General features: G+C 45.9%; 1 protein-coding gene across 1 annotated transcript in view; it reads left to right on the top strand.

Moving 5' to 3' along the window:
- The window catches only part of ADAM28 (ADAM metallopeptidase domain 28), a 23,864-nt gene that overhangs the window by 7,378 nt on the left and 4,644 nt on the right, over positions 1–11,842 (top strand). The window contains exons 6-19 of the mRNA XM_017732335.1: positions 443–519; positions 1,016–1,211; positions 1,654–1,716; positions 2,611–2,682; positions 3,548–3,717; positions 5,357–5,441; positions 6,009–6,139; positions 6,445–6,622; positions 6,985–7,074; positions 7,846–8,041; positions 8,919–9,021; positions 9,537–9,693; positions 10,283–10,363; positions 10,885–10,963. Of these exons, the coding sequence (XP_017587824.1) occupies positions 443–519; positions 1,016–1,211; positions 1,654–1,716; positions 2,611–2,682; positions 3,548–3,717; positions 5,357–5,441; positions 6,009–6,139; positions 6,445–6,622; positions 6,985–7,074; positions 7,846–8,041; positions 8,919–9,021; positions 9,537–9,693; positions 10,283–10,363; positions 10,885–10,963 (1,678 nt within the window). The remainder of the gene's footprint in view (positions 1–442; positions 520–1,015; positions 1,212–1,653; positions 1,717–2,610; positions 2,683–3,547; positions 3,718–5,356; positions 5,442–6,008; positions 6,140–6,444; positions 6,623–6,984; positions 7,075–7,845; positions 8,042–8,918; positions 9,022–9,536; positions 9,694–10,282; positions 10,364–10,884; positions 10,964–11,842) is intronic.

Below are 11,842 nucleotides of genomic sequence, written 5' to 3'. Positions count from 1 at the left end.
TTCCCCTACCCGTGTTTAATAAAATACCTGTATTTTAATCCCATTGAAATGAATGCATTTAATTGTTGGCTAATTAAAGAGCCTTTCCTCGAAATCTGAGCACAAGGAAACCATTTGGTGTGGACTTTAACCGAGCAGAGCACAGCAGTGTGTGCTTAATTTGGAGCAGGGAGTGGGAATATTCCTTTTTTTCTGTGCTGTGCATTGACCAGAGCCCAGAATTGTTGGATTTGCCATGATTTGGGTAACTCCATGTTGAAGAATAAAAAAAAAATGGGTCCACAGCAAACATGGAAACGATCACCAACTTTTAAAATTCATTTTACAAATCTCCTAATGGGAGACCTCCTCATGTAGTGCAGTTTGTTGTCATTTGGAGATAGTTTAATTTGTTTTCTGAAATCCTCAGCCCAACCTGACCCTGGATTTTTTTTCCAACCAGGATCACTGTTACTATGGAGGCCACGTGGAGGGTGATGCTGAATCTGTGGCCAGCATCAGCACCTGCAAAGGGCTGAGGTGAGGAGGGGTTTGGGTTCCAAGCGCAGAATGGGATTTTGGGATAAATGTTTTGGGATAAATGCTCCAACAGGAGAGAATCAGGAAGGAAAGAAGTCATGTGATCTTTTGTTCAGGCCTTGGCAACTTTTTTCCCAAAGAAAAACAGAGGGGGAAGGAAGAAAAATAGTTATTCTTAGTTCCTTACAGTATTTCAGCTTTTCACCTCAAATCAGGATGAAAACATCTTCGAATTCCCCACTGGAACGAAATCCACTTCTCAACCACTTCTGTCAGCACAACCCCCCCAAAATTTAAATCAAATTAATTCCTAACCCAGCTTCTCTTTGACTGAGAGCACCCAAATCTTCCAATTGACTCAGCAATAATTAATTAATTGATTTCTGCTTCTGAAGTGTTGCACACTGCCTCAGGCTGCTGGAACATTCCAAGGGTCTACATGCTTGGGATAAATGCTTCTTTGATCCAAAACCTCACTTTCCAACCCTTTTTTTAGTGGCTATTTTGAGACCCATGGCCAGAAGTTCTTCATCGAGCCCCTGGGAGCCTCGGACAGGGAGGAACACGTGGTTTATAAATATGAGGCCCTGAAACAAGAGCCCATCAAAACCTGTGGGCTGCTCAACAACTCCTGGGAGCAGGACTCCAGTGACCCCATCAACGACATCTTCAAATCCAGCAACAGCCCAGAGGTAAGGACGTGGCTATCCCATCAAAAAAAGGGAATAGGAGAAGTCTAAATAGCACAAATCCCAATTTTTTGGTGGCACCTCCACAAAGGATTGATTAAACACAGGGAAGTGGGGTCAGATCTTAAAAACCAGAGCAAAATCTTCCAGAGCTGAGATTTCAGAGTCACCAGCTGAGTTCAACCGTCCTGCCTTTACTGACAGGTGCCCATTGCACCTTTAACACCTAAATACTCATTAATATCTATTTTACCTTCCATATCTGAGTAAAAATTTTAATACCCAGCCTACTTCTCGTCATTTAAACCCAAACCAGTCCCATTCTGAATGACCTGGCCAAAGAAATCCCCTCAATAATTAATATAATTAAGAAACAGTTTTGAAATGGTAGAGGTTGGGATTGGAAAAGCTCTTAAAAGTAATTTAAAATCAGTAATTCCTTTAGATGAAAGCTTACCTGAAAGCCAAGAAGTTCCTGGAGCTCTACATCGTTGCAGACAATGCTCTGGTGAGTTTTGGAATTATTTTGTGTTTGATCAGCTCCAGAGGAGCTTCCCAGGGTATCCCAACTCGTATTCCTGGGCTCCTACAAGAGCTACAAGGTTCCACTGAGCCTGGTTGGGAAAAGGGATTCCTAAAGGGGATTTAGTTTGGAATTTGCACCTGGAGATGACCTGGATTTAGGAAAGACCTTGCAGTGCTTGTGCTGTTGGAATATCCTGAGCTGGAAGGGAATATCCTGAATTGGAAGGGAATATCCTGAATTCGAAGGGAATATCCTGAATTGGAAGGGACTATCCTGAATTGGAAGGGAATATCTTGATTTGGAAGGGAATATCCTGAATTCAAAGGGATTATCCTGATTTGGAAGGGAATATCCTGAATTCAAAGGGATTATCCTGATTTGGAAGGGAATATCCTGAATTCAAAGGGATTATCCTGATTTGGAAGGGAATATCCTGAATTCAAAGGGAATATCCTGAGTTGGAAGGGAATATCCTGAGTTGGAAGGGATTATCCTGATTGGAAGGGAATATCCTGAATTCAAAGGGAATATCCTGAGTTGGAAGGGAATATCCTGATTTGGAAGGGATTATCCTGATTGGAAGGGAATATCCTGAATTCAAAGGGAATATCCTGAATTTGAAGGGAATATCCCGAGCTCAAAGGGACCCACAAGGATCATTGAGTCCAACTCCTTCTCTGCACCCCACACAGAAATTCCCATTTTGGAAGGGGCTGATATTGAAACCCAACATCTGATAAAATCCTACATCAAACAGATAGTTTTTATATAAAATACGATTTTTTACACGTGGTGTGGTTTGCAAAACAATCTTCTGTGGGACATTTATTTCCTGATAAATCCCCTTTTCCTGATGTGCTGTATTTGCCTTTTCAGTACAAGAAATATGATGAAGATGTTAAAAATCTAAGACAAAGGATATTTGGAATAGTCAACTACATCAACACGGTGAGAGCAAACAAGTGACACTGAAATCCAAGTGATTTATAATTTTTTTCTATTGAAAACCATTGAAATCTAAGTGATTTGTAATTATTTATATTGAAAACCATCGAAATCCCAGTGATTTATAATTATTTCTATTGAAAACCATCGAAATCCCAGTGATTTATAATTTTTCCTATTGAAAACCATCGAAATCCAAGTGATTTATAATTTTTCCTATTGAAAACCATCGAAATCCAAGTGATTTATAATTATTTCTATTGAAAACCATTGAAATCCAAGTGATTTATAAATTCTTTCTATTTTAAACATCATAAACTTTCATTATTACGCATATTATGAATGAAAACTCAACTTCATTGTAATTTGGAAAGCAAATTTACCACATCTGTCCATATCCTCCTGTTCTTTGCCTTCAGAGATGAGATTTTTAATAAGAATTATTTCTACTCCAACTTTCATTATTTCTACTCCTACTTTAATTATTTCTACTCCTACTTTCATTATTTCTACCAATACTTTTAAGATATTTTCTAATCACTTGTCAAGTGAATGGTGGATTCTAAAAGAATAAATTGATTCTTGATTTCTTTGGCAAATTTCTTCCAAAATTGCTGGAATTTTCAAGTATTTTAACACCATTTTAAAGTTCCTTTCAACGTGGTGGGAAATCAGATCTCATGGTTTATTTGGTGAGGGTTTTTTGGAATTCAGAGCTTGGAAAAGCCTTGTTAGGTCTGGAGTTTGGCTACTGGAAGTGGAAAAAGTGACCCAAGCACCAGGACGAGGCTTTGTTTCCTTAGCATCGATTTTTAACAACATGCATTCATTTTTAATGGATTAATTTTTAATTAATCCTCTGCTGCAGGTTTATAAAGCCATCAACACCCACGTGGCTCTGGTTGGCCTGGAGGTGTGGACAGATGGGGACAAGTGTCCCCTGAGCAGGAGCGCAGGGTTCACCCTGGACGCCTTCTCCAAGTGGCGCCTGGCGGATCTGCTCAAGAGGAAACGGAACGACAACGCTCAGCTCATCACGTGGGTGCCCTTCCCTCTGCCACTCCCTTCCCAGCACGTTTTTATTCCTGAAAAACAGCTCACCAAATGCATTCCAGGCCATTTTAATTCCTAAAAATTGGTCAGAAACACATTCAAGGCCCTTTTTATTCCTTAAAACTCGCTCACCAAACACATCCAAGGCTCTTTTTAATCCTTAAAAATTGGTCAAAAACACGTCCAAGGCACTTTTTATTCCTTAAAAATCACTCAGCAAACACATCCAAGGCCGTTTTTATTCCTTAAAAATTGGTCACACAATCAAGGCCCCTTTTATTCCTTAAAAATCGCTCGCCAAACACATCTAAGGTTGTTTTTATTCCTTAAAAATCACTCACCAAACACATCCAAGCCACTTTTTATTCCTTAAAAATCACTCACCAAACACATCCAAGGCTCTTTTTATTCCTTAAAAATCGCTCACCAAACACATCCAAGTCTCTTTTTATTCCTTAAAAATTGGTCAAAAACACATCCAAGCCACTTTTTATTCCTTAAAAATCACTCACCAAACATGTCCAAGGCTCTTTTTATTCCTTAAAAATTGGTCACACAATCAAGGCCCCTTTTATTCCTTAAAAATCGCTCACCAAACACATCCAAGGTTCTTTTTATTCCTTAAAAATCGCTCACCAAACACATCCAAGGTTCTTTTTATTCCTTAAAAATCGCTCAGGTCACACAATCAAGGCCCCTTTTATTCCTTAAAAATCGCTCACCAAACACATCCAAGGTTCTTTTTATTCCTTAAAAATCGCTCACCAAACACATCCAAGGTTCTTTTTATTCCTTAAAAATCGCTCACCAAACACATCCAAGGCTCTTTTTATTCCTTAAAAATTGGTCACAGAATCAAGACCCTTTTTATTCCTTAAAAATCGCTCACCAAACCCATCCAAGGCACTTTTTATTCCTCAAAATTTGTCACCAGTCAGTGGCACTATCCTGGCCTGGATTTCACCCATTCCAACACTGGCTTGTACCAATTCCAGGAAAAAAATATAAATGCAAGTTCATTTTTTTTTGCTTTTATTTTCTTTTTTGTCATGGAGCACAAATAAATTCCTGCCAGGACACGGCATCAAATTTTTCCAGCTGAATCCCTGCAAAAATGGGGAATGGGAATTTCTGCCTTATCTAAGACTCTTCTTCTGGTTTTGCTCACAGAAGTTGAGTGCCCTGGGGGACTGCAGCGAAATCTGACCACTGAAAGAGTCATAATGTGAAGTTTAGCAGGGAAATGATGAATTAAATTTCCCCAAAAATGTGGGAAATGCCAAATTAAACCAGCACTGACCCCACTTTTCTGTCCTGTGTCCAGAGGTCCTGACTCATCCCAGCTCTTTGCTGTGTTTGGAGCTCCTCATTCAGCTCTTTACACACCAACAGATGCTTTCCACCTTATGAACCACCACAGAATTTAAGTAAATATTAAAATGAAAAGTGCATTCAACTGGGTTTTTGTTTATCTGATTTATATTAAAATAAATATTGTATTGGATCTGAGATGCCATCCAGAGCTGGGGATGAAACCTCCAGCCTGGTTAGGAAAAGACCCCTGAGCTCAGATCCCATCCTGGGCACGCCCTTGATCTCACTGTGCTTTTGTGCTTCCTTCCAGAGGCCTGGACTTCGAGGGGACCACGATTGGATTGGCCTTCCTCAAATCCATATGCAGTGATTTATACTCTGCAGGTATTATTCAGGTCTGATTCCTTTTTATTTCATTTTTGAAAGGCTTTTCTGTGGTTTTTTTACCCAGCCAGAGAAGAACCTTTATGAAAATCGTTGGGGTTAGGGCACTTTCGGTTCTCTGCTTCATTATTAGACTGTAAAGATTCACAATCAGAGCCCTGGAAGTGTCCAAGGCCAGGTTGGGTGAGGCTTGGAGCAACCTGGGACAGGGAAAGGTGTCCCTGCCATGGAATTGGATGGGATTTAAGGTCCCCTCCAACCCAAACCATTCTGGGATCCTGGGATTTTATTTTAATTGAAGTGAAGGGGGTAAAGAAAGCAAACATGTGACATACACACCTCCATGGTGTAAATTTTACATGATTTCATAAAAATTTAATACATATTTGATAAACATTTTTATTAAATAACGACATAGAATCCAGACAGATGCACAGATGGGCTGAGCACCACACAAACCCTTGTGCAAGGCGAGGATAATTCCACTTGAGGAAAAACTGTCCCGTTTCTCGTTTTCTCTGTTGTTCCTGCTCGTTGTAAAGCACACATGGAAATAACAGCTGCTCTTGGCTCCCCAGGACCACAACAGGAACGAGATTGCAGTGGCAGCCACGATGGCCCACGAGATGGGGCACAACCTGGGCATGAGCCACGACACTGAGGCCTGCTCGTGCAACGACGACATCTGCATCATGACAGACACTGTCAGGTGGGACCTGGGGCTTCAAATGCTCCCAGCTTTCAAACAAGAGCAGTATTTTTGTGCAGTGAGATGATTCCATTCAAATTATTTAAAAAAAAATGGATGAATGCCCAGGCCATTGTCAGATATTCCCAGACAGAAACTCCCCCAAAAAACCCAACCCAAACCTACTTTAATCCTTATATATTTAGAAAAATGTTTACACCCAAGAGTTGTGGGGACAGTCACCTGCTCCAATTCTCTCCCAAAGGGGGTTTCTCCTCCTTGCCTGTGCCAATCCTAACAGAAATCCTCCTGTTTCCCCAACACAGCTCAGTGATTCCCAAGGAATTCAGCTCCTGCAGCCTCCAGAGCTTTGAGAAGTTCATGCTGGCTGACATGCCCAAGTGCCTGACCAACATCCCAGAGCTGAGCAGCATCGTGGCCCCTGCGTCCTGCGGGAACGGATTCGTGGAAAAGGGAGAGGAATGCGACTGTGGCACTCCTGAGGTACCTGGGAATGAGATGATCCTTGGGAAAGGCAAAGGGGTTGATCCCGGCTGGACAGCAGCTGCTTTCTGTTGGTCCCTGAGGTGGACACAGATCCACAGCCAAAGCTGGGGTGGCTGGGTGTGTGCAGGGTGCTGGGGAAAACGAAGTTCTGGTTTGTCAGGAGGCGGGGACAGAGAAACTGAGAGTGGGACAAAGCCATCCCCACGTCTCAGCCAAACCCCCAAGTTCCCTGCACAACTTCTACCTCCAAACCCAGGGCTTGTAGGGAAGGTGCTTCCCAACAAAGCCAAGGGCAGGTCCCAGCCAGGGGCAGTGGTTTGGTGTCCCTGCCCCAGCTCTGACTGCTGCCTCTGTCCCAGGAGTGCACGAACGAGTGCTGTGACCCCGAGAGCTGCAAGCTGACCTCGGGGGCTGCCTGTGCACATGGGGACTGCTGTGAGAACTGCCAGGTGAGACCCTTCCCCAAAAACTGCCAGTGAGACCCTTCCCTCCCCCGTGAGAGCTGCCAAGTGAGACCCTTCCCCAAAAACTGCCAGTGAGACCCTTCCCTCCCCTGTGAGAGCTGCCAGGTGGAACCCTCCTCTCTCCAGCTCCTCAGCCTTGCTGGGATAAAGGAGAACTGATCCCCTGTGCTTGTATTTAACAGCACTGACAAAGGCACTGTCATGGACTCATGGAATGCCCTGAGTGGGAAGGGACGCACTGGGATCACTGATACAGCCCCTGGCCCTGCACAGACACCCCAAAATCCCACCCTGGGCATCCCTGGCAGCGCTGTCCCAACGCTCCTGGAGCTCTGGCAGCCTCGGGGCCGTGCCCATTCCCTGGGGAGCCTGGTCAGTGCCCAGCACCCTCGGGGGGAAGAACCTTTCCCTGGTATCCAAGCTGACCCTGCCCTGCCCCAGCTCCAGCCCTTCCCTGGGTCCTGTCAATGCCCACCAGTCCATCCCAAACCACACCACCACCATCAATTCCCTCACTCTCCCACCATCCTGGAGAAATGAGCCCTTTCATTGGCCATTTTCCCCTGGGAATAAAAGGTGTGGCACAAGAGGCAAAAAACCTGTGAACTGGCACATCCAACACGGAGTGAGATATGGATCTTGCTCCTCATGCAGCCTGTGGAGTGAGGAGGAGTTTGTCCTGCCCTATTTTCACCCTTCAGCTGGGTGTTTCTGAGCAGTGCTGGGTGCTGAGTGGGGCGTTTCTCCCTCCCTCAGTACAAGAAGTCCGGCTCGGTGTGCCGGGCGGTGAAACACGACTGTGACCTGGCTGAGATGTGCACAGGGCGCTCCTCCAGCTGCCCCGAGGATCGATTCCGGGTCAACGGGCACCCCTGCAACTATGGAGAGGGCTACTGCTACATGGGCACCTGTCCCACCCGGGAGAGCCAGTGCAAAGCTGCCTTCGGACCACGTGAGTGCCCTGTGGAGCTGGAAAAATCAGCTCATCTCGGTCACAGGAGAGAGGGAGAGAAGGGAATTCTGCATCTCCAAACCCTCAGATCTGCTGTACCTCAGGAATGGCTCACCCATGAAGATAAACCCTAGTTCTAGCATAATTAATGATGATTGTTACATTTCCCGCTGTCAGTGGTTGTAACTCGTGAGCTGCAGCTTCCAGAAAAATGGGAAGTGGGGAGCGCATTCCTCTTTTGAAGAATGGGTCTGAAGTAGCTGGAATGGAGTTGGGGAAGTGGTTTGGGCTAAATAGGAAGAGGAAATGTCTGTCCTGCAAATTAACAGCCAAATTTGGCACATCTGGGTGCTTCTGAAAGCAGCGTTTCTTAGAGCTGGGGAATGGTTTGGGCTGAACGAGAACTTAAATCCCATCCAGTGCCACCCCCTGCCAGGGCAGGGACACCTCCCGCTGTCCCAGGCTGCTCCAGGCCCCATCCAGCCTGGCCTTGGGCACTTCCAGGGATCCAGGGGCAGCCACAGCTGCTCTGGGAATTCCATCCCAGCCTCTCCCTGCCCTGACAGGGAACAATTCCTTCCCAATATCCCATCCAGCCCTGCCCTCTGGCAGTGGGGAGCCATTCCCTGGGTCCTGTCCCTCCATCCCTTGTCCCCAGTCCCTCTCCAGCTCTCCTGGAGCCCCTTTAGGCCCTGCAAGGGGCTCCAAGGTTTCCCCAGAGCCTTCCCTTCTCCAGGCTGAAGTGCCAGAAGGTCATTTACGCCCATGGGCACTTCTTTGGGAAGGGCCATTTCCTAAGCAAGGCAAGGAGATGGAACATTCCCAGTTGTCCCAAGCAGAGATCCCAAACTGATCCCACTGCCTTTTCCTCCTGCAGAGGCGACGGATGGTGCAGCCTCCTGCTACCACATGAACGAGAAGGGAGCCTATTATGGGTACTGCAGGAAGGAGAAAGGGACTCACGTCCCGTGCAAGAGAAAGTAAGCACTGGGCTATGGAACTTGCTGGGATTTGGGAAGAGAGGCCATTCCCACTCAAATTAGGAGACAGAAGCCAGGGCCACCCTATTTTAGTGGCACAGACCTGAGTCCCTTCTTGTTCTGTCTGAAAATTGTGGGAAATAACTTCTAAGAAAAGCGGATTTAAATCATGAGGTGAGAGAGAGCAAAGGTGTGCACAGAGATCTGTGCAAGGCTGCTGGGGAGGATGAGTGTGTGTGAGTGTGCAGGGAAATCCAGGGATTTTTGGGATAGGGAATTTGAACCTCACAAGTGAAGGAATACCAGTTAAATGCTCATTTCTGTGAATGAATTTGTGTTCCCTAAGAAACTCAGCAGGATTTAAGAACTTGTCACCTGCTCTAACCAAGCTGCCCTCACCCCAGCCAGCGTTCCCTTCCGCAGCCGTTTCCTTGGAATTCAGGCTGCAGGAAACACCAGCTCAGAGGGGTTTGCTGGGCCATGCCCTTGGGTAACAGCTCCTGTTCTCCTTCCAGAGACAAAATGTGTGGAAAACTCTTCTGTTCCGGAGGGAGGGAGATGCCTAAGGAGGGGAGCCTGGTGACATTTGATTCCTGCAAAGCCAGTTTTCCCAGGAATGGAGAAGCAGACCCAGGGATGATCCTGGATGGAACCAAGTGTGGGAATGGGATGGTGAGTAGAGAATGACTTTTTTCTTTATTCCTCCCCCTCTTTCAGTCTGGTTTATAGAATTCTCTCTTGTACATGGGAAGACTGAGTGGACCCCAAACTTCTGCTGATCTCTTTTCCCAACTTTTATCCCAAACCAGCAGCAAAGCCAGCAGGAATTTTTTTTTTTTCCTCGGGCTTGGCTGCTGCCTTATTCCCTCTCACTGTCACAAAGATGTGTGGCAGCAGGAACACAGCTCTGTGTGAAGGGTTAGGGGCTCGTTAATGTGTTATTACAGTTAATTATTTCCACAATAGATGTGCCAGGCATCTCTGGGTGCTGTTTCCAACCCCTTCCCTGTGTATTCCTACCTGGAAGGGCGGGATGAGGGATTGGAGTGGGAAGCAGGGATGTCTGCACATCTCTGTCACTCCCCTTGCTATAAAACACCCAAATTGGAAATTAAGCCCCCGTCTCCCTCTCCTAGAAGGGTTTGAGGGATTTCCAGTGCTGGTTCTGTGTCTCGTGCTGCTCTCCATCCCCTCACAGGATAAAATGCAAGCTCTGCCTGTCCTGGAAGCTCCAAATCCCTGTGGTTTCCTCTCATTCCAGGTGTGCAGCCATGGAGAGTGTGTCTATGCTGAGGAGGTCTTCAGGTCCACCAACTGCTCTGCCAAGTGCTCTGGCCACGCTGTGAGACACCAGCTTTCAATGTTATCCACTTTAAAACCCCAAGGAAATGATGCAGATCAGCCTCAGACCCTCTTGCTGACAGGGTTTAAGTCATTGATATGAATCTGTCAAATCTGGGGAGTCAGAAACTTCTTAAATTTTGATAAAAACAAATCTACCCTGATGTAGCATCGATATTTTTGCCCAGGAGATGGACACAGCCCCTATGCCTGGCCCTACCCCTGAGCCACGGTATCAAAGCTAATTTTTTTAGGCCATTTTGGTTTGGAGAAGAGAATTCTGCTCATCTTTGGCCATTCAGAGACCTGCACATAAATAGATTAACTCTGGAGTGAAACTTTCACTGCAGAAACAAAATGTACATGACAACAGGATGGTCTTTAACCCAAAACTGCTCCTTTTTGTGCTAAATTTTAGCCCAAATGAACTGAGAGCTTCAAAAAACTTCTCAGGATCCTCACCCAGAAACTTTCTGACCCCCCAAATTCCCGACTGAGGTGTCCCTGCTTTGTCCTCCCCAGGTGTGTGACCACAAGCTGCAGTGCCAGTGTGAGGAGGGGTGGGCACCCCCGACCTGTGACAGCTCCTCAACCCTCACCAGTAAGTGCCACAGTCCCACACCTTGGAATTTGTCCTTTCCTGGCTGCAATGAGCAGGGGAGCTCCAGGGGAGCAGCCCAGCACCAGAGTGGTTCATGCAGTTGTTAATTAGAATCGTTAAGCTCATCAAGCCCAGCCACCAACCAGCACCACCAAATCCTGCCCTCAGCTGCCACAGCCAGGCTTTTTGAACAATTCCAGGGATGGGACTCCAGCCCGTTCCAGAGCTGGACAATCCTTTCCATGAAGAAATTTGTCTTAATATCCAACTGAAACCCCTGCTGCTTTGCCAGGATTGCATCTCCAGGGAGCTGATTTCTGAGCACCTCCCAGTCCTGTAGGGATGAGTAGGGAAGGTGTTTTTCCTTCTAAGCTGACAAGTGATTCCCCCTGGAGGTGAGAGTGACAGGCTCCTCCTTTTTATTCTTGGAATAACAAGCTCCCTGTCCCTTCAAAGTGGAGCCAGGATCCCGAGAGTTTGCTCTGATGAGCTGGACAAGTTCATTTATCATCTGCATGGTCTTTAATGATCCACCTCCGAGGGAAAATAATTTGTGTCCAGATTTCCACGTGTTTGGGAGAAAAGAAAAAGGCTTTATTTCATTCATAATATGAAATATATTTGTCGTCTCTTCACCCTCACCAGAGCACCCTCAGCTCTGAACCTCTGGCTTGGTTGAGGCTTTGGAGTAGTTTTGTTGAATATTGTGAAAGAAACTTTATTTGAGGGCAATTTGAAGGTCTGCACCCCACTTTGGGTAACAGCCTTTGAGACAGGAGAGCAAGGACACGGGAATGAGGGTGGATGGGAAGGGCAGGGTTGGTTTAGGGTTGGTTTAGGAATTGTTTACCCCGAGGACAGCTGACTTCAAATATGGCA

The sequence above is a fragment of the Corvus brachyrhynchos genome, unplaced genomic scaffold (assembly GCF_000691975.1).
Source record: "Corvus brachyrhynchos isolate BGI_N302 unplaced genomic scaffold, ASM69197v1 scaffold150, whole genome shotgun sequence".
In the NCBI taxonomy this organism is placed as follows: Eukaryota; Metazoa; Chordata; class Aves; order Passeriformes; family Corvidae; genus Corvus; species Corvus brachyrhynchos.
The sequence above is the reverse complement of the archived record's forward strand: the minus strand, read 5'-3'. Positions and strand labels throughout refer to the sequence as shown.